Source organism: Protopterus annectens, chromosome 4.part1 (genome assembly GCF_019279795.1).
Source record: "Protopterus annectens isolate FY-2018-M chromosome 4.part1, PAN1.0, whole genome shotgun sequence".
In the NCBI taxonomy this organism is placed as follows: domain Eukaryota; kingdom Metazoa; phylum Chordata; order Ceratodontiformes; family Protopteridae; genus Protopterus; species Protopterus annectens.
Window position 1 is genome coordinate 99,176,563 of NC_056734.1, and position 24,900 is coordinate 99,201,462.

The window sequence follows — 24,900 nt, forward strand, 5'->3', positions numbered from 1 at the left end:
GGATTTCAGTGTTTTATTTGCTTCACGCTGTTGTTTTTTATTTAAAATAAACGCTTTTAACTCGTTCCTGTTTGCGCTGGAGTTTTTTTCAACTGGCCATCACCTGGAGCTGTATTGGATCATGATCGTAACTTAACCCCACACAACCTAAACAAAATTCTCCACCAATGTAACTGGCACCCTCTTAAAAACCCTACACCTAGATCAGGCAGTAGACTACTTTAATAATATATTTATCTCAGTTCTAAATTCCATTGCACCAGTAAGAAAGTGAAAAACCAAAACAAACTATGCTCTATGGTTAAGTAGGGACATGAAAGCCCTTCTAAAAACCAGAGACAAGGCCTCGAAGCAATGGAAACAAGACAACTCTGATCATACCAAGCAAAAGTGTAAACAACTTAGGAATCTAGCCAATAAACAAACCAAACTAAAACAAATACTCAAAAAAATCCACCAAAATTCTGGCATAGTATCAACTCCCTACTAAAACCTGGAACAATTGTTACCCCCACCCCCACCTCCCCATATACTAACAGCAAAGATATAGACTCCCAGCTTAACTCTCATTTCATAAACTCAATCCAAACTCTGTCCAACCAACTAACAAACACTAATACCTCACCAACCACAACTGCTGGGAACACTCCTAGCAATCCTACCAACCAACCATCCTTCTCTCTCCCCTGTCCCTACGTCAAAAATTAGAAACCTCTTCTTCAAACTAAAACCTACCACACTAGCAGCAGACAGTATAACCGCTAACTTTCTAAAAATAGCTGACCCTCTCTATTATCCAGTATCAATCTTAATAAACAGGTCCATTCAGGAAGCTTATGCTCCACAACTATGGCAGATATCCTACATTATACCTCTTCACAAAGGTGGTAAATCTTACAACCTTTCCAACTATCGGCCTATAGCTACACTTTACCCCTTATTGAAGCTCCTAGACTAATGCATACACTCACAACTTATGCAATTCCTAGATACAAACAATCTTCTCTCCTCCACCCAACACGGATTCCGCCCTCACCATAGCACAACTTCTGCTCTTCTCTCCTTCACCAATCTGGTTAATCAACATAGAAACAACAACTATGTATCTGCTACCTTTTTAGACCTCTCAAAAGCTTTCAACATGGTCTCACATCCTAAACTATTGGATGCCCTTCATTCTCTATCCTTTACTTCCCCAACATCTCCTGGTTCAAAAGTTACCTATCAGACAGACAACAATCTGTACAATGGCACAATGAACTATCCCCTCCCCTCCCTAACTCTATAGGAGTACCACAAGGCTCAATATTAGGCCAACTACTTTTCTCTATCTTTACAAACAATCTACATAGCTCTTCCAAGCATGCCTCACTAATTAATTACTTAGATGATTCCACTCTCATCTGTGCAGCCCCATCTGTCAACACCCTACAACACCCAGCCCAAGAATCATTTTCTGCTATTGAAACTTGGATCACTGACATCCAACTTATTCTTAAACCTAATAAAACCAAATTTCTCCTGTTCACACCTAATAAAACAAAACCCACCTCCTCTGCTTTCTCTATCTCATATATGAATGGCACTATCATCTATCCATCCACCCACACAAAACTCCTAGGAGGTGAAATAGACAACAACCTATTATTCGATCTACACATAGCACAAACCATTCAAAAAGTTCACAAAAAAATGGGAACTCTATACAGGCACAAAATCTATCTCACAGAAAAAGCATGAATCACCCTAGCTCAACTCACCTCCTATCAACACTTACTTATGCTGCACCAATACTAACACATACTAGAAAGTCAGATCTGGAAAAGTTAGAGTCATGCTACAACAAAATTGCCAAATTTGCCAACAATTCCCCCTTTAGAACTCACCACTGCGAAGTACTAAAAGAAATTAAATGGCTAGAATTTGCTAACTTACTAGCTTACCAATAACTCACCTACGCCTTCAACATCAGAAACTACCCAGACAAAACTCCAGCCCTCAGTCAGCTATTAACCGCCACTCTTCCAGTTGCCCTCTCCGCTCATCCAATAAACCCCTCCTCAGTGTTACTACTGGTAACACTGCAGGAAAAGCCCTTTATTCCCACATCATAGCTAAAAAATGGAACAATCTCCCCACCAATATAACCTCCACAACAATAAACACTAACTTCAAAACATTACTCAGATCTCATCTCAGGACAACTTGGATCTGCCGTTGTATCACTTGACAATCTCTATACCTTCTCTTCCACCAAACTACTCCAGTCTAGAATACACACTAGTCTATTCACATAGAAGCACATACTCTTAGAATATGCCACACTGGTCTTTGTACTTCTTTCTGTGCATACTTACTAAAACTGTGGACAGTCGATACTACCGTTGTAAATATTACTGTATTTAGTCCTGCAATGCCTGTTACCTTATTGTAAACAAATTAATGAATATTTCTGCTTGTAAGTAATCTTCTGTATTACCATTTTGTATATTTCTCACTGTATTAACTTCTTCTTAATTGTGGAGCTTTTCTCCCCTGGCCTCCACTGAAAATGGACCTGGTCCAGCTGGATATTCCCGGTAAACAAATGTAAAATAAATAAAATAAATAAAATAAATAATACAGAGGAAAATATCTGAAGCAAAGATCCTTCACTGCAGTGACATACAAAAACAGACTTCAAGAAAGGACCAAAAATAATCCACACACACACACATACACACACACACACACACACACACACACACACACACACACACACACACACACACACACACACACTTTTTTAGTTCTTCACGCTCCCAGCTTCATGACACTCACATTAAGCACTACTGAATCATTCTTTCCCTGGACAGTCAGGGAGAAAGTCCTGTTTGCTACCTGATTAAAGTGATACTCCTACTAGCCCATGTGTTCCCATTCAAAGATGAGAGTCGGAAACTAGCAGGCCTTAACTTCAAAAATGTGTCTTCCCTCCATCCCTTTCTATCTACCAGTGTCCTTGTGGTAGCTGGTGGATGTGAGAAATATCAGTGGGCTCTTAGGAGCTCCCTCTGTATTTCTCTGGCCAGCCTGGGACTGCCTACCCTAGCATGTGGTGCAAGCCACCACACCCAACAGCTCCTATTAACAATACCCTAAAACTCATGTTGGAATCAGTGGTGAAGACTGTCACATAATCTCCCTCTTCTACAGGAAGGGCAAGCCAGTAGCAGCTGCTCAATCCCACCCTCATCTGCCTCTCCTTCCAAGTGCTCAAGCTACTGACTGAACCTGGATCATCTAGGTGACAGCCAGGGCTTTATCCTTCTATGCCAAAGAGCGGAGTTTCTTTTCAAGCAAACAAACAAATGTTAAAAAAGCTGACTTAAATAATCAGTAAAGATATGTACTTAAAACAATCCTATATTAAATATTTAAAAATGCTTTAAATAATCAAGACAGGTAGGTATTATTACCAAAGGTCAACAAAAAACAGCGGTTCAAATAAAATAATAAAGAAACCAAACATAAACACTAAAACAGCAATGAAAAGTGAAGACGTCTATGTCATGCTGTATGCATTTCTTCAGTAGCAACCCTAGTAGCCAAATGTTGCAACTGCAGGCAACAGTGCATAAGGTGCTTACCACTGCTAAAATAAAGGGATGGTTACACGTAAAGGACAAGTCATAATCAACATGTGATAAATGAAACCATAGAAAGTCTGATTTTGGTATTTAATCACACTTTCTTATCAAAGTGAAATCTTTACACAGGTCAAACCACTTACCAATTATTACTTTCTTTGAATGGGGCTGCTTGGTCTTGTAAAACAGAACACTCAGGTCCTTTGAGACCCACACTAGCTTTGTATGAAAAGCTTAAGTACGTGAATGGGAAGTAATGCATTTTAAGACATTACAGGGGTATGAAAGCAAATAAACAACATGAACTAACCATGTGGATAAGCTAAAGATGTAGCACAAGTTTTGGAAGTTGCAGCAGCCAACATAAGTCCAAGGAAATCTGAAGCTTCCTTTACAGAATCATCGCCATCGTCCATGTTAGATGAAGTCTTAAGTTCCAGAAGTTTTCGCTTAATACTTTCATAAATAACAAAATGTATAACTGTTTCAGAGATGCCAGCATAGGATGCTGTCATTCCTTTGTAAAATCCTCTGAATCCATCTGTGTGATAAACTTTCCTGATGCACTCAAAAGCACTCATTCGCTTCTCTCCTCGATTCCTTAGAAAGAAAAACAAAACCAGAAATGTTCACGTTCTGTTTTAAAATGCAAGATGTCACGATGCATGTCAAAAACTAAAACATAGCACTACAGAAAATCTATAATAAACTAATGGAAAATGTCACTATTTCACAATATTTTCAATTTGAATTAAATTATAGGGTCATGATGTTTATTACTCTTTCAAGATTTTACTTCTCCAGCCCAATTACTTGCTGAAAAATATAACACAAGTGAGATTTAGTCTGTATTCTAGATATGACATTCCCAAACTATGTTCAACTTATAAAAAGCAGAGCCAAGTAACTTGGCGTGTTCTACAGGACCAAACAAGATCACAACCTGAGAAGTTAGGCTAGCTTCAAATACTCTGTTAAAGTGATCCTGGCTAAGTGAAAAGGGCTCCTGTGTATGTCATGCTCTACCCCTATTACAAATACAAATAAATAACTAAAACTGTAAGTCACAGATGCACAAAATGTGTAAAACCGAGTATAAAGTAGGCAGCTGGTGGGCAATACTTAGCAAATGAGGTATGCAACACAAATAAGACTGTTAATATTTAGAGAGAGCCTACAGCAACAAAATTGCACATTTTTTATTTGTATAACAGTGCAGGTGGCTTCATCCAGACTTTTCAGCCCTGGCAAGGGCCAGAATATAAAAACACCTAACATGTATATTAATGCTTAAGTGCAGAGATTATAGAAGAAGTAACAAAAGAAACATGGACTCAGGAAATGTCGCATACAAATTACTTTTAACCAATTCATAAGGTCAGTTCTGAAGAGAAAACTAATTTGAAAGGTACAGTAGAAAAGAATAACTCAATGGTGAGTTGAGAAGAAACATAACAATACCTGGAGCATAATTAAAACAAGATGGCAAGTCAGCTGTTCTCTCCACACCACTGGCATTTTTTTGAATGATGTCATATTCCTCACACAGTTTAGACTTTAACTCAGCAAAATTCTGCTCATTTCTGATGTACTCGGGTAAATGATTCAAGGTTGCTTCCTTACTAAATGCCTTTCCCTGTACAAGACTGAGGGAGGTGTATGTCAATTTAAGGTCAATCACACTACAATCATAACAGGTAGTCTTCATGCTTACTGTGTTCTTCAACCACAGTGTCACTTGCGATGGCTGCATTAAATGTACTGCTCCAAGAATGCATTACAAGCTGACTACACTCCTTCTTGTATCTTAATCACTGAATTGAATCTGTGGCATTCACTATCCAGACAAAGTAGCTTAAATGTGACAAAATACTTTTAACTCAACATGTAAAGCAAAAAGCTGCTATACTTTGTACAATTCAAGCACTTTTTGTAATCTTTAAAGAATTGCCATTTTAGAGTGCTAAGCATCAGTTGTTCAGCTGCTATCACAGAAGCATTTCAAACCACATTTAAAGTTCATTTGAATAAACACTGTGGTCCTGACCATTACTGCTAGTCACTCTTTGCACTGGAATGCCGTAATGTTTAGGCGATTCTCAGGGAGAAAGATAAATCAGCATACTTTAATGTTTTTAGTACAGTACTGCTGCATGCAGAGTTTAGATACTATAGGAAGGGTAACATTCTACTTTCAGTATTACTACATGCTGCATGCAGAGTTTAGATACTATAGGAAGGGTAACATTCTACTTTCAGTATTACTACATGCTGCATGCAGAGTTTAGATACTATAGGAAGGGTAACATTCTACTTTCAGTATTACTACATGCTGCATGCAGAGTTTAGATACTATAGGAAGGGTAACACTCTACTTTCAGTATTACTACATTGATTTGTATGGCTTTTGCTCCCCATAATTTTGAAAAGGCAGCAAAAGCTGATAGTTCAGTTTTAGTTGTACAGTACTTTTACCAAATGCTACACAAAATTTACTTAGAAGTACAGGGTCAAGCCACTCCACAAGACACAAAATGCTGGACCTGTAAGATACTATTATTCAATGGATCAAGTATTTGAATACTAAAAGACTTCATCGCTGAGGCACTCTGAACAACATGGGAGATGCTTTACTGTTGCTTACTTTTGTTTTACTAATTACTGTCCAGCCACATTACTAAATCTGGAGGATCAAGTCATTAGCATATACAGCAAGCAGAGCAGCATTCCAACTATACCCACTGAGCAACAGTAAAACACACACACACACACACACACACACCCCTTGCAGGGATTGCTGTGTGTGTGCTAATATATGCTTTCCTGATATGGAAATTATAATTTATTATGTAAAGTCTGAGGCCACCGCTGTGCTTACCTGCCAAACTAAGTAGATTACTTGTATCTTAATCTGATTAACTTGCCCCTGTAGTGTACTCTTCATAAGAGAGTCTGCAGGTTACCTGGAATGCACTTTAGGGATAAATAACACACTAAGCTTTTTATTTTTTGTGAGGTTTCAAATCAGTCATCCTAACTTACATGTACGCACCTTAGAGCGGTGGTGGTGCTGCGGTAGTGTTGTCACCTCACAGTAAGACATTGTCCTGTTCGATTCTCAGCTAGAGCGTCTTCTGTGTGGAGACATGCGTGAATGGGCGTACCTTCGTTGAAGGTTGTGCGTCAGGGCCGGCAGCTCGACACGTAAAAACCTACTGCCAATCATTAGCAGACCGGAGTTCCGCTGTGGCGACCCCTCACCGGGAAAAGCCGAAAGACACAACAAAAGAGATACTAAGACAGGAAGAGGATCCAGCTGGACCATCTGTCCCTCCTGGCTCCAAAATGACTGCTCCCAGTTCTTCTGGGTGAGACTCCGCATATCAACATAAAAGAGGAGTGTCTCTCTCTCTCTCTCTTTTACAGGAAGAGATGTCTTATCAGTAACCATATCATATTTCCAGGCAGGTAATGACAAATGAAAGTTAGTTGCCAGCTGGCCATATGTAGCAGGTAAGGATTTTTCCTAAGTGTCTAACATCAATGCTCCTTTCAGGTTAAGACCACACAGTGTACAATATATGTTGCACAGATGTTTACTTCATGTTAAACACTGCTCTGCAAGGCTACCTTAGGATCCTGAAGTCTGAGGGTTATTTCTCTGGCCTTTGGCAGGATTCGTTCTTAGTACTTTAGTTTCTTCATATCCAAACCTTAAGGATGGGCGAGGTCAGCTACTCAATTCCACCTTCCCCACCTAGCTCGTACCAGTCTCTAGGCCTACAATACAAATACAAGTCACAGGCACCACATAAAATTCTTGACTATTAATTTTTATGCACATACTGAAACCACTCTAAATTGCTCTTAACAAACAAAAATGTCCTCCAGGTAAGAGTCTACAGTAGCCTTCATATGTAAACTGAAGTAATCTTGTTATATGCATACTGTGTATTTTACCATATTGGGCTGTGTACTCTCCTTCATATACGCTCCTTTTTTGTGTACTATAATAAAAATGTGTTATGACTCTCTTGCTTGTGTTGAATCTCATTTTTTTCTTGCTTTACTGCAGCAAAATGATTTTGAAGATTTTTCTCCCAGAGCCTCCTCAGGAAATGGGCACTACCTAGCTGAATTAATAGGTGAAACAAACAAAACAAAGAAAATTACATACAATAATGTGTTGTCCTTTATAAAAATTAAAAGAAGTAACGTATATGCTTTTGACACCTTTAAGAAGCCTGTTTATTATGTACATTACCTAGCACCTTATTGTGTTTTTGAAACCACCCCCCCACCACCACCACCACTCTGCAGTGATTCTTTTTTTGCTGTTGTGGTGTTTTAAACTTTCATAACTCCAGCTCCCCAACTTTCAACACCATGTGCTACTGTCCCTCCCCCCACACATATTACCTTTAACCATCTTTGACTCCCGTAACACTATTCACGCTGAGTCAGGTATCATGGAATAGATTCACTGGTACTTACTAGGTTATTGACTTGTAAGGATCTTTAGAAGCCTAGCCATACATTCCAATGAAATTTTAAATATGAATAACCCAGAATCAATCAGAATATCTATATGCTACCCCTATCCATGAGGGACAGGGGGTGCATTAAACCTAGGGTGAATTTGTGGTTACTTATCCATTCTTCCAAGTTATGTGTCAATAATGTAAGAGAAGTACTTTGCTTTATGTGGACAGGAAGATGACTGCAAAGAGGTGGGGTTCTCTGTGATACATATCTATCCCTCTAATATATTCCATTTATGCTGCAAAACAGATTTTGATATCCAATGGATACTTGCGTATCCACTGGACTTGCAAATATGCAGTAGCTCTGACGGGATAGGGTTTGTTGAGCACCTGTACACGCAAGGCAGAGATCATCCTATCAGTAGCCTATATGACACTGAAGCTGGACAAGACTTTGACTTGACTTAGGAACAAGAGTTGACAATGTCCTAGAAATATAAGAAAGATCATCAACTAGTCAGCAGAACTCTAAATTCAATGGCATTCTGAAGCTTGATGGTTTACTTGTCAGACTGGCTGCAATTTACAATTCTGCAATGCCTTAGTATGCTGCATCTAAATAGATAAATCATTAATCATATACTATTTATATTGTCATAATTTTTTTACATTTCTTTACATATTTCAATAGCCACATGACAGACAGACCTGCTTGCCCTACTGAAACCAGTTAGCTGCTGACATTGTGTGTAGCTTGAGTGGTCGTTGAAATATTGTAGCTGTTTACAAAAAATTATTCAGTTAACATACTATACAGTGTTGTCTGTGAGTTATAAAATCCGGACTAAGACCTAGGATCTACTAAATACTTTCACTGTGAATTACATTATGCCGAACAGTTGGACATTTACACTTAGGTTCACATACAGTTACTTGGCTTGCAGTCCAGGGGGACCTTTAAGGAACCTAGCCCAAATTCCCAGCTGTCCTAGACACTGTTTGGTTAACTGACTTGCTTAATGTCACACAGTAGGCAAATGAGGGCTGAGGGATTCAAACACTGTACCATGTAAGGCCATTAATTGATTTTGTCAAAGCTCAGGATGCAATTACTGGAAGTCAGATTTGCAGAGCTCCATGGGAGGGAATAAGTTAAATAAAAGGAAATCACTCCTCTGGTTATCCCTATGCCAGGAAAGTAAACAACCATACTGCACTTGTTTTATTCAAATATTCTGTCAGAATTGCAATTTATTGTAAGTGCATTACTTTGTTCTTTAACTAAGGAGAGTTTTTTTCAACCACCTAGTAAGCCTCAGCTGTAGTACTGTGGGTTACAAGGTTTAGGGTCTGATTTCATATCTGACTTGTTACAATTCTGTTGATTTTTCCCCAGCCATCCCAGCTCGACCCTGACTCGGATATGACTTTAAAACTCAAGTGTCTTTGTTTTCGTCCCCTTATGGAAATTTGATAGATCAAACTGGGAGGTTTCTGAACCTAAACTGTTACAACTCAAGTTACCTTATTTCCTGCCTGCTTAGTGTACCTAGAAGGCGTAAACTTTTTTTTTCTCCATATTTCTTTTAAAATCTGTTCATCCTATTGTTCTAGTACACAGACTATTCTCACAAACTCACTTCATTAGTACAGTAGAGAGTCGATTATCTGAACTAATTGGGACCTAGGGTAGTTTGGATAATCAAACTGTTCGGATAATCAGACATGCACTGAATCAGATAAAAAAACCTTCTAAAATCTTTTTTTTCTACATGCAAGGAATACACTGTTCAATCATTCAGCGATTCCAGTGGACAATAAAGAATATTTTTCATGCTACAAGCTCAAAAAAACATGCACATGTGAATACGCAAAACGTTTACATATTCAGAATTTAAGATTTTTCCTGCCCAAAAAACTTTGGAAGGCTGCGTTCGGATAACTGACGTTTCAAATAATCAACGTTCAGATAATCGATTCTCAACTGTACCCTTTTTCTCCATGCACTACACATCATAAAGTCACAGTTTATCTTACCATCTGTTGCCAGCCGCAACAGGAACACTGAGGCAATGCAAGAACGGTCTCAGACTCACTGACAACAGTTTAATTGTTTAATTAAATTCAGAAAGCCTATTAATTGTTTAATTAAAAATAACTTTACTGGCTAGAACTACCTCAGCTTTTGGCTTATACTGAACTAACAATAGCTCGCAAACTACTGTATCAATCTGAGAAAATTCCAGCTCTCCTAAATATTACCATACTCCAATAAATGCATTCTGCACTCAACAGATCATTACTGTAAGTTACCAAACCCTCAGACACTGCAGATGACTCTCTGTATTCCTGCCAAGTAGCAAAAACTTGGAATACACTTACTTCCTTCTATCAGAACCACTCCTAACCCAACCCATTTAAAAAAAATACTCAAATGCTATTTAAATGACAAATTGCTTTGATCCTGTAACAGTCCAGGATAAATAATAATAACTACGAATATGTCTCTCCTACTCGGAAAACTAACAGTGTACCTTACCCCCCCCCCCCCCCCACTTCCCTTAACATGCATAATTCAATGCAGGGAGAGTCACCTGCAGTGTTATATTTTATTATATATTATATATTCTGACCAATGAAGCCAATGTACTGTAATTCACTTGACTATTACTATATATTGTATTCTTTGTCACTGCTGATGCTTGGAACTTTTCTCCTCGGGCCTCTACTGAAAATGGACATATATCCAGTTAGACTAGCCCGGTCAACAAATGTAAAATAAATAAACAAATAAATAAATTCAGAAATTATCTAACAAAGAGTCACTATCCCAAATGAATTCTTCTTCCCTCGACAGTTCTTAACCCATCTTTCTCCATCCTCTTCATGTCCTACTTCTCCTTTTCCAAGTCTGAACAGGAAATGAATACATAATATTAGAAAATGGGTAAACTGTACATCAGCACCCTGACTGGAGAACAAACGTTGTCTAGCAGGGTTAATGTATAAGTAATGCCCGCTGAAAAACGAGTCCGCCGTGGAGCTCAGACTGAAAAAAAAAAACTAACGGTTGCCATTATTTTACGCTAGCTAAGCAGTGCTTCTGCTGTTTAATGAGTGTAAAATATATATTTTAAAAAAACTGATAAACAAAAGTGCCCGTGTGTTTATGTCTGTGTGAGTGTATGCGCGCATGTGAGAGAAAGCGAGAATGACCTAGCCATTATTTCACACTCGCTAAGCAATGCTTTTGCTGTTTAGGGAGAGTAAAATCTAAATACAACAGAAAAAAACGTGTGTGTGTGTGTTTATGTTGTGAATGCATGCATGAAAGCGAAGTATGTATGTGAGTAAGAGAGAGAGAGAAAGAAAGAAGAGTGAGAGCAATCAAGCAGTGGCAGCAGCAGCATTCAAGAGGTTTATGTACCTCTAACTTGTTAGATACGTTAACTGAATAAAACATAAAATAAAGGGGGAAAAAGGCACAAAACAGTAACATGTTCCTGTTTAAGAAATCACAAAGTTGCTGCAATAATAGGTCTTGCGTTAGCATGCATTTTCTGAAGTACAGGTGTGTGTGTGTGTGTGTGTGTGTGTGTGTGTGTGTGTGTTTGGGGGGGAGGGGCAATGAAACCGATGAAACACTGGCAGCAGCAGATAACAGGTTTTCTTACCTCTCGACCTTTTGGCTCAAGAAATGCAGATAAAGCCTGAAATAAAGGGGAAACAAAGCTCCAAAACAGGAACAGATTTTAAATGTTATACTTTAAAAATTAAAAAGTAATTTAAATAAGATTTGTGTTAACATGAATTTTCTGAAGGAAATAAAGTCTGAAAGTCAAATGTATGTCACTATTTAGTGACTTCAATACTCAATGACTGGCAAGAAACCATTTTAGCAGTAAGGGACCAAAAAATAAAGCAAATATATAGATATTGTTTTTAGAAAGGATATAAAAAAAGGGTATGAAAATACAAATAAGTAAAACACAACAATTCTACAGACCGCCCATTCTCTAAGGACAATAGTGCCCAACAGGGTTTGTGCTAATGTGTAATTAATGCCCTTCCAGGGGCGTAGGGACTCAACATCCCTGGGCGGACATTAAATACCCCAGGCATTACTGTTTGCATAACCTACTCCTCACTCATTCTTATACTTCAAACTTTAATCATCCACTCTTTGCTCCTTTACCAACAGTCATCTTGGAGATAAGTTGTAATCAAAGTTTTATCTTTAAATATACGCTATGTAGCTGTAATCCTGTAAAATTATACAAGCTGTGTAAATTCTATTCATCTTATGTTCCATGTACTGTACACAATCATCATTATGTCTGTATTTCCAAGAAAAAGGAGGTAGATACTCCAAGACAATCGAAGCCAACCAGGAACTCAAACTAAAAATAAATAGAAATCCTTTATTTCTGAAAACAGTAAGCGCTTTCGCGTTGCTCAGAACGCTTCTTCAGACTTTAATAAAAAGCAAAGGTACTTGCTCTACTTAAATACACAGAGCTAACCAATAAAACATATGCATTCAAAACAACCAGTAGGAGCAATAGAAATTGTCACATGAAAAGCATTCCTAAAACATTTTAAAAACTACAAAAGAGACAAATCAAGATTGTCATTTGATAAACATTCCTATAGAACATTGCTAAATGTGTATATCCAGTAAATACACAAATACTAAACACAGAAAAAAAATATATATGTGTAAATATAAAGATATAAAAAGAATAAAAAATATATAATAAAAATATAGTAAAGATAGGTTTTTTGGGGGGGGGACACTAAAAAAAAAATATATATATATATATATATATATATATATATATATATATATATATATATATATATATACATGTGCATTGTACAACATATGCTACAATGTAGGTGCATAACAGCAACAATACTATATGTGTATATAAAGAAGGAGCAAAACCAATTATACTTCTATATTATAACATATATACACATTATGTCTATGCTCTACTTTAGAAATATGATGATTGATTTTGTTTTTGTTTTTTCTTTTTATATATACGTATATTGTCGTTGCGGTATATCTACATCACAGCATATGTTGTACAATGTAATGTATATACATTTTTCTAGTGTATCTAGTTTCATGATTATAGGACACCTATAGGCAACTGAAAGATTAGGCAACATCAGTAATACCACTGATAAAGAAGAGATAAAATGGATTATGAAGTAGAGAGCTGACAAAGGACATGGTCTTAATGACAAAATGTCCCAAAAACCCTTATTAATAGATGGGCCTTTCAGATGTTTAATAGACATAATGTGTATATATGTTATAATATAGAAGTATAATTGGTTTTGCTCCTTCTTTATATACACATATAGTATTGTTGCTGTTATGCACCTACATTGTAGCATATGTTGTACAATGCACATGTATATATATATATATATATATATATATATATATATATATATATATATATATTTTTTTTATTTAGTGTCCCCCCAAAAAAAACTATCTTTACTATATTTTTATTATATATTTTTTATTCTTTTTATATCTTTATATTTACATATATATTTTTTTTCTGTGTTTAGTATTTGTGTATTTATTGGATATACACATTTAGCAATGTTCTATAGGAATGTTTACCAAGTGACAATCTTGATTTGTCTCTTTTGTAGTTTTTAAAAATGTCTTAGAAATGCTTTTCATGTGACAATTTCTATTGCTCCTACTGGTTGTTTTGAATGCATATGTTTTATTGGTTAGCTCTGTGTATTTAAGTAGAGCAAGTACCTTTGCTTTTTATTAAAGTCTGAAGAAGCGTTCTGAGCAACGCGAAAGCGCTTACTGTTTTCAGAAATAAAGGATTTCTATTTATTTTTGGTTTGAGTTCCTGGTTGGCTTCGATTGTCTTGGAGTATCTACCTCCTTTTTCTTGGACTTCACTACTTTGTATGAGGAGATACCTTACCCTGTTTGTGTTTCTCTTTTTTCAATATTATGTCTGTATTTATCCAAATGTTTACTATGTGGAGCTTTTCTCCCCTGGCCTCTGCTGAAAACTGGTTTCTGCCTAGCCAGACTTTCTCTATAAACAAATATAAAATAAATAAATAATTCTTCCTATAAATGATTCCATGTGTGAGACATACAAGTATCTTCTAACCATGGGGGACAACCTCTCTTCAAAGACCATAGACAGTAATGAGCATGTCAGTTCTGAGACCCACTTCATATAAACATGCCCATCTTGTCCTAGACAAACAAACAGGCTTTCTGAAGATACTTAAAAAAGTTCCTGTTGAAATCACAGAGGCTTCCTAGACAAATGTTTGTACACAGGACATTTAGTGTCACACTAACAAGCAAAAACATACACAAACACTAATGAAAACAACTACAGAAAGCAGTTACTCTGCTGGCATGCTAAAGCCCTTATGGCAGCAAAAGCCAAAGCAGTACATATGGCAATGCCTTGGCTATGTGCGACTTCACAGTCATACACACAGATGCATCCCTCACTAGACTGAGCAAAGGCAAAGTGCTGGTTAGTGGTCTCTCAGGTGCCATGATCTGCAGTCTCACTTGGGCCTCAAGTCTTTCACCCTAATTACACATACAACATGGTCACGGAGTAAAAGGGAGTGACTGACTTGAGGCATACTTCCTTGAATCATTTGACGAAGGGCACAATACAGCTTTCAGAATATGCATCTGAAATAGTTGTGAAATTGATGACACCACACAAAATGAACTGCTGCTGAACCCAATTCACTCGCACAACATAACTTAATAAAATAAATATGAATGTACTGGAACCACAAATGAATGGATAAAAATATGTTTAATACTTTTGCATATCAATGCTTCTTCGTGTATTCATTCACACACAGTCATTTAACATTTATATTCCCTCATTTATCTACATATATTACATAATTTCCTTTTGACATACGCATTTAATAACAAACTATTAACGCATACTCTAATGATGTGAGATTAATCTAAATATATGAAAATAAACAGAAGTAAATAATAATAGAATGAATATGCACAATGATGTATATACAATGCATATGAATGGTAAAATATTATTTTTATATGCCACATCTAAGGATTTTTTATGAGATGTCAAAGATACATAAGCCCTTGGTCAATCCTCTAATGTGCCCCATTGTTTCAGCACTTTGTTGGATAATCAAAACAATTTCATATTTTTGGAAAAATATACTGAATAATGCACTTAATGGTTTTGATTGTTACATAAAAGATAAGGCTGATTTTTTGAAACAGCATGTAGAGAATAATCTAAGTATTATAAACAATTGCTGTCTGACTACATTACATGTGGACTAAGTAATTTGATAACAGGTACTGAATTTATAAGGAGTTTTATCATCAGTGATTCTAGATTCATCATCATCTTCTTTCGGCTGTTCCCGTTAGGGGTCGCCACAGCGGATCACCTGTTTCCATTTCTTCCTGTCCTCTGCATCTTGCTCTGTCACACCAACCACCTGCATGTCCTCTCTCACCACATCCATAAACCTTCTTAGGCCTTCCTCTTTTCCTGTTACCTGATAGCTTCATTCTTAGCATCTTTTTCCCAATATACTCTGCATCCCTTCTCAGCACATGTCCAAACCAACATAATCTTGCCTCTCTGGCTTTGTCTCCAAACCTTCCAGCCTGGGCTGACCCTCTAATATACTTATTCCTAATCCTGTCCACCCTCGCCACACCCAGTGCAAATCTTAACATCTTTATCTCTGCCACATCCAGCTCAAACTCCTGCCTTTTTGTCAATGCCACTGTCTCCAACCCATATAACAAAGCTGGTCTCACTACCCTCTTGTAGACCCTCCCTTTCACTCTTACAGGTACTCGTCTGTCACAAATCACTCCTGACACTCTTCTCCACCCACTCCATCCTGCCTGTACTCTCTTCTTCACCTCTCTTCCACACTCACCGTTACTCTGAACTATTGACCCCAAGTATTTAAATTCATCCACCTTCACCACCTCTACTCCTTGCATCCTCACCATTCCTCTATCCTCCCTCTCATTCACACACATATATTCTGTCTTAGTCCTGCTGACCTTCATTCCTCTTCTCTCTAGAGCATATCTCCATCTCTCCAGGGTCTCCTCCACCTGTTCCCTACTCTCACTACAGATCACAATGTCATCTGCAAACATCATAGTCCATAGGGACTCCTGTCTGATCTCGTCTGTCAACCTGTCCATCACCACTGCAAATAAGAAAGGGCTCAGAGCTGATCCTTGATGTAACCCCACCTCCACCTTAAACGCATCCGTCACTCCCACCACAGACCTCACCGCTGTCACACTACCCTCGTAAAAATCCTGTACCACTCTTACATACTTCTCTGACACTCCTGTCTTCCTCATACAATACCACAACTCCTCTCTAGACACCCTGTCATATGCTTGATCCAAGTCTACAAAAACACAATGCAACTCCTTCTGACATTCTCTGTACTTCTCCATCAACACTCTCAGAGCAAACATTGCATCTGTAGTGCACTTTCCCGGCATGAAACCATACTGCTGTTCACTAATCATCACATCCCTTCTTAACCTAGCTTCCACTACTCTTTCCCATAACTTCATGCTGTGACTGATCAATTTAATCCCTCTGTAGTTACTACAGCTCTGCACATCACCCTTATTCTTAAAAATCGGTACCAAAACACTTTCTCCATTCCTCAGTTATCCTCTCACTTTCCAAGATTTCATTAAAAAATCTGGTTGAAAACTCCACTGCCATTTCACCTAAACACCTCCATGCTTCCACAGGTACGTCATCTGGGCCAACAGCCTTTCCATTCTTCATTCTCTTCATAGCTATCCTTACTTCCTCCTTGCTAATCCATTGTACTTCATGATTCACTATCCCTACATCATCCAACCTTCTCTCCCTCTCATTCTCTTCATTCATCAACCCCTCAAAGTACTCTTTCCATCTCCTTAACATACTCTCCTCGCTTGTGAGTATGTTTCCCTCATTATCCTTTATCACCTTTACCTGCTGCACATCTTTCCTAGCTCGGTCCCTCTGTCTAGCCAATCGGTACAGGTCCTTTTCTCCCTCCATAGTGTCCAACCTTTCATACAACTCTTCATATGCCTTATCCTTAGCCTTCGCCACCTCTCTCTTTGCCATGCACCTCATCTCCTTATACTCCTCTCGACTTTCTTCATCTCGCTGACAATCCCACTTCTTCTTTGCCAACCTCTTTGCCTGTATACTCTTCTGTAATTCCTCATTCCACCACCATGTCTCCTTGTCATCCTTCCTCTGTCCCGATGTGATACCAAGCACCTTTCTAGCCGTCTCCCTTACTAGCTCTGCTGTAGTTACCCAGCTATTTGGTAACTCTTCACTGCCACCCAGTGCCTGTCTTAACTCATCCCTGAACTCCACCTCACAATTACCCTTTTTCAATTTCCACCATCTGATCCTTGGTGCTGCCCTCACACTCCTCCTCCTCTTCTTGATCACCAACGTCATCCTACAAACCACCATCCTATGCTGCCTAACTACACTTTCTCCAGCCACCACTTTACAGTCTCCAATCTCCTTCAAACTGGCCTCCTACATAAGATATAATCGACGTGTGTGCATCTTCCTCCACTACTGTATGTCACCCTATGCTCCTCCCTCTTGTTAAAATATGTATTCACCACAGCCATATCCATCCTTTTCGCAAAATCCACTACCATCTGACCTTCTGCATTCCTTTAACACCATACCTACCCCATCACTTCCTCATCCCCACTGTTCCCTTCACCAACATGCCCATTTAAATCTGCACCAATCACCACTCTCTCACCCTTGGGTACAGTCATCACCACTTCATCCAATTCACTCCAAAATTTTTCTTTCTCATCCATTGCACATCCAACTTGTGGAGCATATGCACTAACAACATTAATCATTAAACCATCAATTTCCAGCTTCATAAACATCACTCTATTCGACACCCTTTTCACCTCCAAAACACTCTTCACATACTGTTCCTTCAGAATAACTCCTACGCCATTTCTCCTCCCATCCACACCATGATAAAACAATTTGAACCCACCTCCAATACACTTAGCCTTACTCCCCTTCCATCTGGTCTCTTGCACACACAATATACCAACCTTCCTTCTGTCCATCATATCAGCTAGCTCTCTCCCTATACCAGTCATACTGCCAACATTCAAAGTTCTGACCCTCACTACCACAGTCCTAGCCTTTCTCCTCTCTTCCTGCCTTCGGCCATGCCTTCCGCCTCTTCTCCTCCTTCGGCCAACAGTAGCCCAATTTCCGCCAGCACCCTGTTGGCTAACAGTACTGGTGGCAGTCGTTGTTAACCCGGGCCACGACCGATTTGGTATGCAAATATTAACTGGTGACTGCATGAAAAGATTTGTTGAAGTTTTACGCCGGATGCCCTTCCTGACGCAACCCTCCCCATTTATCCGGGCTTGGGACCGGCACAAAGAAATGCACTGGCTTGTGCATCCCCAGTGGCTGGGTTATCAGTGATTCTAGATTAATCATATAAAATGTATACTGCCTTTAACATGCTTAATATTATTTTAACAAATAACATCTTTACATTACAAGATAAATATTATATACACAGAAAAGGAGTGACTATTGGTATGCCCGTGGCCAATACATATGCAAACGTAGTCAGGACAGTGTGCGGAAAAATATTACTTATTTTCATCATGTAATGAATTTTTGAGCAGTCTAATATTTTAAGCAATTTGTGGTGCCCTCTTTTCCTGGCTTGGATCAACTGCAATGCGTTAGAGATGCTTTTCTTAAATAAAAGAAAAGCTGAATTAGAAATTTAACCAATTTTAACAGTCTGTTTGCATAGTACCAGAGTTTGTACAGTGTTTTCTGGACTACCAGATAATTGTTCTGATTTCCGGATAGTCTGAGGGAAAAAAAACAGGTGGCAACACCAATATTAGGAGTTTGCGAACAGAGGCAGCTAGACCACTCTTTATTATTATCCTGAGGAAGCCACCACATAGATTTAAAATGCAGCATGTATGCCTGATGAGGGGTTATCATTCTGTGTAAATGGCTGTTGTCCTCATATATCATTACAAATTACTGTGAAATGCTAGTTTAGTTACCATCCCAAAACAGAAGATAAAAACAGCAAGATGGTATAAAGAAGGTACACCTTTCACAAAAAATGGTTCATGATGGTTTACAAGTCTATAACTTACTAAATGAAATACTGAGAGAGTAAGTAACCCAGAAAAAAATGGAAATGACAAAAAGAAAAAAAATACTTGTGCCTCTAAAATGTGCAGTCCTTCTTAACACACAAGGCATATCTGCACAGCAACACACTTACAGCCTATGCCTTCATTTATTGGGAAATCCATACTAGTCATACATAAAACAAACAAAGCACATTTATGATCATGACAGGGGAAAAGGGAAACTTACCTACATGGAGAGACCAGTCACCAGTGGAGTCCCCTAGGGTTCTCTGTTGTGACCTCCCTTGTTTGGCACCATCTTCTCTGAAGTAAAAGCAAATATCACAAGGCTCTGTCTGTTTACGTTTGCAGATGACTGAAAACTAGGAGCAGTCACTGAACTCCCAAATGACTTGGCCATCTTGCCGGAAGGTTTGTCTCAAATCAATAACTGATGTCAAAACCATGGACTGAAACTAAATACCAAAGAATGCATTATTGCCTCCTTTGGGAAGTCATCTACCTCACGGAACTACCACATTGACAATAAGCAGTTGTTTGGGATTTGGGAACATACGTGGACAGTGACACCTAGGGAAGTTATTGTTCCCCTTTACTCAGCCTACATTAGGCCAATCAGTGCATATAATGCCCCCTTTGGCATGTACCTGTCCAGACACATGCAACAACTGGAACACCCAAGGAGATACCTTATTAAAAGGTGCAAGGACTAAACAATATGTCCTACATGGACCGACCTAAAGCCCTGTCACTATAGCTAGTATCCTACAGACTGATAAGAGGTGACCTGTGTCTAGCATACAAGGCATCCTTTAACCAAATACGTTCATCTCTCAGAGGATACCAATGCTCTGGAATGGACTCTCCATCCATGAGCAGAAAATTTACCCCAGGACTGCACCCTGCACTTATAAAGAACACAAACAGCTCCTAAATGCTTTATCCTATGCATGGAACCCCTCAAATTATCAATGTTATGTACCCAGTTATTCTCACTAGGGGTAATATACAATTGTCGACCATGGAATGGGCAATTCCAATCCAACACCAAATGGGATAGATTAATTCAAGTACCAAAAAGGAAACTGGCTAGGTTTAAAATATCCTAGAAGGATAACTAACTTAGTACTTACCTATGATATGTATGTACAAATTTTACATTTTTGCTGCAAGATGGCACAGTGGTAGGGAAAATTAAAATCTTGAGACAAATTCTGGCTGGTATAAGACTACTCCATTTTGGAAACAAAATACTTCATTGAAGGCATGGGGCACAACCTCCAACATAAGTGGTGCAGCTGATCTGTCTCTTTTATAATACGTCTTTAATTAACACTGTCACTTAGTTGTATTTATTAACACGCCGCGGTGGTATGGCGGTAGCGTTGTTACCTCACAGCAAGAGGTTCTCCTGTTCGATTCTCGGCTTGGCTTGGGAGCACCTTCTGTGTGGAGTCTGCATGTCCTCCCCGCGGTTGGGTAGTGTTCGAAAGACATGCGTGCGTAAATGGGCGTGCCTTCGTTGAAGGTTGGGCGTCGAGCTGGCACCTCGGCATTTCGTAAAAAATCGACTGCCAATCATTAGCGGACCGGAGTTCCGCTGTGGCGACCCCTTACCGGGAAAAAGCCGAAAGACACACAACAACTTAGTTGTATTTATTACTGCATCTCAAATGTGTTTGCCATTTGTTAAAGTGTGTAAAACATTTGTGGCAAGTTCATTTCAATATTTTTCTGATTCAGCAAAAAGCAGACACTGGTCAGCAGACAAATTCCTCAAAAAACACATATCTCTGCTGTGTTAAAATCAAACAAGGTCAGTGCATAATGTCTTACCAGTGGTCACATTTGCTACTGAAAACAGTGTGTAACATTTTTAAGAGAATACTTAGGAATTATTTCTTTCACCTGGCATCGAGTTGCAAGCGAGTCTTCACCAGCCATATTGGATTGGTTGCTGTAATTGCAGTAAATCCTATAAAAAGATTATTCTTTATTTATTACATGACTTTGAACATACTGGAAATTCTGCAACTGACTAAACCACAACAATGCAACACTTTTAAAATGCAAATCTGATTATAGGTTTTTAAGCACATACTCTTCAAAAATTAAATAAATAAATACATAAATAAAACAAAATCTTTTCTCCAAAAACTAATGCACAATTTGGCATTTCAGTTGTATGTACAAAACTTTAGTTTCACAGTTGTCAATGACTTCCCTTTAATGGTTATGCCACCAAAGCCTTTCATTACATAACCCTCCAAGACAGAACACCAGGGAAGAGGGCTTAGACTATAATTTTAATTCATGTGGTAGAAAGCATTCCAGTAGAAAAAAAAAATCAACTGAGCTTATCCCCATTATTAGTGCTTTTAATGACTTACAACACTGCAGAAGTTTAACGGTGATCACTTACAGAGTTACTGAAAAACAATTTACTACCTACAGTTAGTTCTAATGCAATTATAAACCAGACATTTATGCAACTGAAGCTTACAGATAGTGTAATACTTTTGTGGGGATGTGAGATCTACATTTTACCCATTACAGTACACCATTTATTCCCCTCAAGTTTAGCATAACAATTAAATGCCAACTTGCACAAGAAATACCAAAGGATCTTTCCCGTTCCCAGATTTAACTATGAGCATGCCACTTAAGATAAAAGAAGTTTCAATAAGCAACACATCTTCATGGGTGCACATTTTACATCCTCCATGCCAACAAATACATTTACAGGAAACTCCTAATTTCTGCAACATAAGACACACAATCTGTCTGACATTAGCATATAACAAATTTCTGATATTCCTCCATTTCATTTACCCTGATTATACAGTACATTATGCGGAATAATGTTATACAAACCGGAGTGAGTTCACAGTTTTCATTCTTCATTCTAAATCAAGTGTTATTATAACCCTGCAGTATAGTATGACTGGGCACAAACCAAAACTCGTATCCTAGCATACAAACTCCCCTTGCAAATTGGTATTAAAATCTCAAACAAGGCACTCTTTCCTTTATTATGTCAAAAGTACGCTTGCATCTAAGCAGAACAAATAACTGTTTTATCTACTATTTAAAGCTCAGCTTGTTTGTTTACTTAATTTGTTTCAATAAAGCATTTCAAGACATCAAGAACAAGTGATAAAATATAAGCCTGCCCTCAGTCTATGCAAGAGGAGTATTAAAGATCTGAAACTATGCAAAATTCAGTATCGTAACTACTTATAAGGTTTGGGAGAAAAAGAAATAAATGGGTTAGAAGAAAAAGTTACATTTAATTCTCACAAGTATGCAGGACAAGTAAAGAGAATGTACACACACTGAAGGTAGCCCAGCCTCTGATCTGGTCCCATTACTTGAGTACAAAAAGGTGGTGTAAATTCCTACTATGTTTATTTGCTAAATGTATATAAATATCATCATTCCTGTTCTGATACTTCAACAGATATTTTTTTTCTTAAAGATAATTAATGAATACACCCCTATCAATGTCAGTCATAAGTCATCCACACTGTAAAAACAGTCATGTATAACAGCTGCAAGTGGAATTCAAAGACACCATTGCCTTGTGCACAGTCAGCTAAACTAACTACCAAATATGAAGGGGAAACACCAGTAAATGCTAAAGTATTGGCCATGTTTTATCCCAGTGTACCTTCAATGTATTACTTTCCTTCTTGACCCACTAATAAACAATGGATGCTGATTTTCTGACAGTATCCAAATTACAGAAAGATTCCAGAACACTTCTTCAAAAAGGACCATCCTTAATCTCTTTCCCAAAAGTTACGTTTTCTTACACCTGAGCTTACCTTTCTCTTTACCTAATCGCAAAAGTGATAAACAAGGACAGCATGGTTTAAGTATTGTTAGACTGCAGATCATAAAGTTTACCTGAAGTGAGAAGGACATCTTTAAAAGGGCAGATTCCTTTAAGGCACTGCTTAACTAAACAGTACAGAGGCACTGATGATCTTTCACAAGACCAAGGCATACACAAACAAGTGCAATATGCACCTTGACCACAGAATAACTAAGGACCAAGTCCTGAAGGTCTCTGACTTAAAAGAAGATCATGTCCAACCTGAACAAACAGGACATTACAGGATATCACTCGCCTCAAAATGAAAACCATTTCCACTTGGAGGCACAGGTCTGCTGTGTGAAGGTTTTCTTAACAGCCACAACCTCTGAGATCTCAGTCGACAAATCTGGTGGGATCAATGTGTACACACAAGGAACCAGATCATGAGGAAGAGTCATGAGAGGCATCCTTGGCTTGGACTGGGAAGGCTGCTTATATCTTTGGGGACCATAAAGCTTGAATACATGCCCTTCTGAACCACCATAAAGCAAAAATGAGTTTCGAGTTTTCTTCCCTGAGCTTTGTAATGCAGGAAGTGTGAAAGTGCACATAATTACCTTTTCATGCCAAGGGAAAGAGGAGACATGCAATTTAACTTCCCCTTGCCCAAATTAACTGAGCAGAAGAGGGGAAGGACAATGTTCTCCTGCGTCTGTATCCACAGCCAACCTTGACCAGCCATGACCCCTTAACCCACAGCTATGGAAGAAGACTGGAGTAGTGACTTGGAGAATCCACCAGCTCATTCACCTCCTTAGGGATGGGAAATGTTAAGAGGGGATGCCCATATTTATGGCCCCCTTACACATAAGCATTTCTTCCCTGTTTTGTTTGGCTAGTATAAAAAGGAATATTTATCTCACCAGATTAGAAAGGCCCCCAGAAGGAGCTTTTTATTCAATGCCTTTAAGACAAGCAACAATGTCCTTATCTTTAACTGTATGATGCACAGTCCCTTGACAGTGGAAGTCACATTCCCTCCCCATGTGAAAGCCTGCAGCAACTCCTCAAAAGCTATAGTAAAGCATCCTTTATCAGTGTGTTCAATGGGATCAGCTGTAGAAAGGGAAATCTCACCAAATAGTTGGTGCAAACTGTCTTCCATTCCAAAGTTCAGTGACGAGAACAAGACACCAGAAGAAAGTCTGTGAGCATGTAGTTGCTCTAAATGCACTTGTATCTTACAGCCTGCTGCAATATCACCATCCTCAAAAATGTAAAATCACCACAAAGATCATGGCAGCTGTTAAAAGGCATAGCGCAGTCTGAACCTGGATCTTATGCTGCATCTTCAGCCAACTACATGGGCTTTTGGTTGGGCTGAATCTCAAACAGTAGCAATGACTGTGAAAGAAGCCAGACGACTACAGAAGCATAGAGCTCAGAAAGCTAAATCCTACGTATAGCTTTCCTGGATGACGTCAGTCTTCCAAAGTTATGATGAGAAAACAATGCCTGATGAACACATACCCCTGAAGATCAAAAAAAAAACTGCACCAATATCTGTAATACAGACATTACTGAAGCAAGCCAGAGGTACAGCTAGGGCGGGACAAAGGGTGCAGCTGCTCTAAGGGCAAAGTGTTAGTAGGTGGCATAATAGGCAGATGCTGATGGGGTGGATGTACAGCTCCAAAATTCAGC

At 38.5% G+C, this 24,900-nt stretch overlaps 1 protein-coding gene across 1 annotated transcript in view; it reads right to left on the reverse strand.

The window, feature by feature from the left end:
• The window catches only part of SLC25A36 (solute carrier family 25 member 36), a 950,543-nt gene that overhangs the window by 63,048 nt on the left and 862,595 nt on the right, over positions 1 to 24,900 (reverse strand). The window contains exons 5-6 of the mRNA XM_044070004.1: positions 21,285 to 21,351; positions 3,940 to 4,229 (exon numbers count right to left, since the gene is read on the reverse strand). Coding sequence (XP_043925939.1) covers positions 3,940 to 4,229; positions 21,285 to 21,351 — 357 coding nt within the window. The remainder of the gene's footprint in view (positions 1 to 3,939; positions 4,230 to 21,284; positions 21,352 to 24,900) is intronic.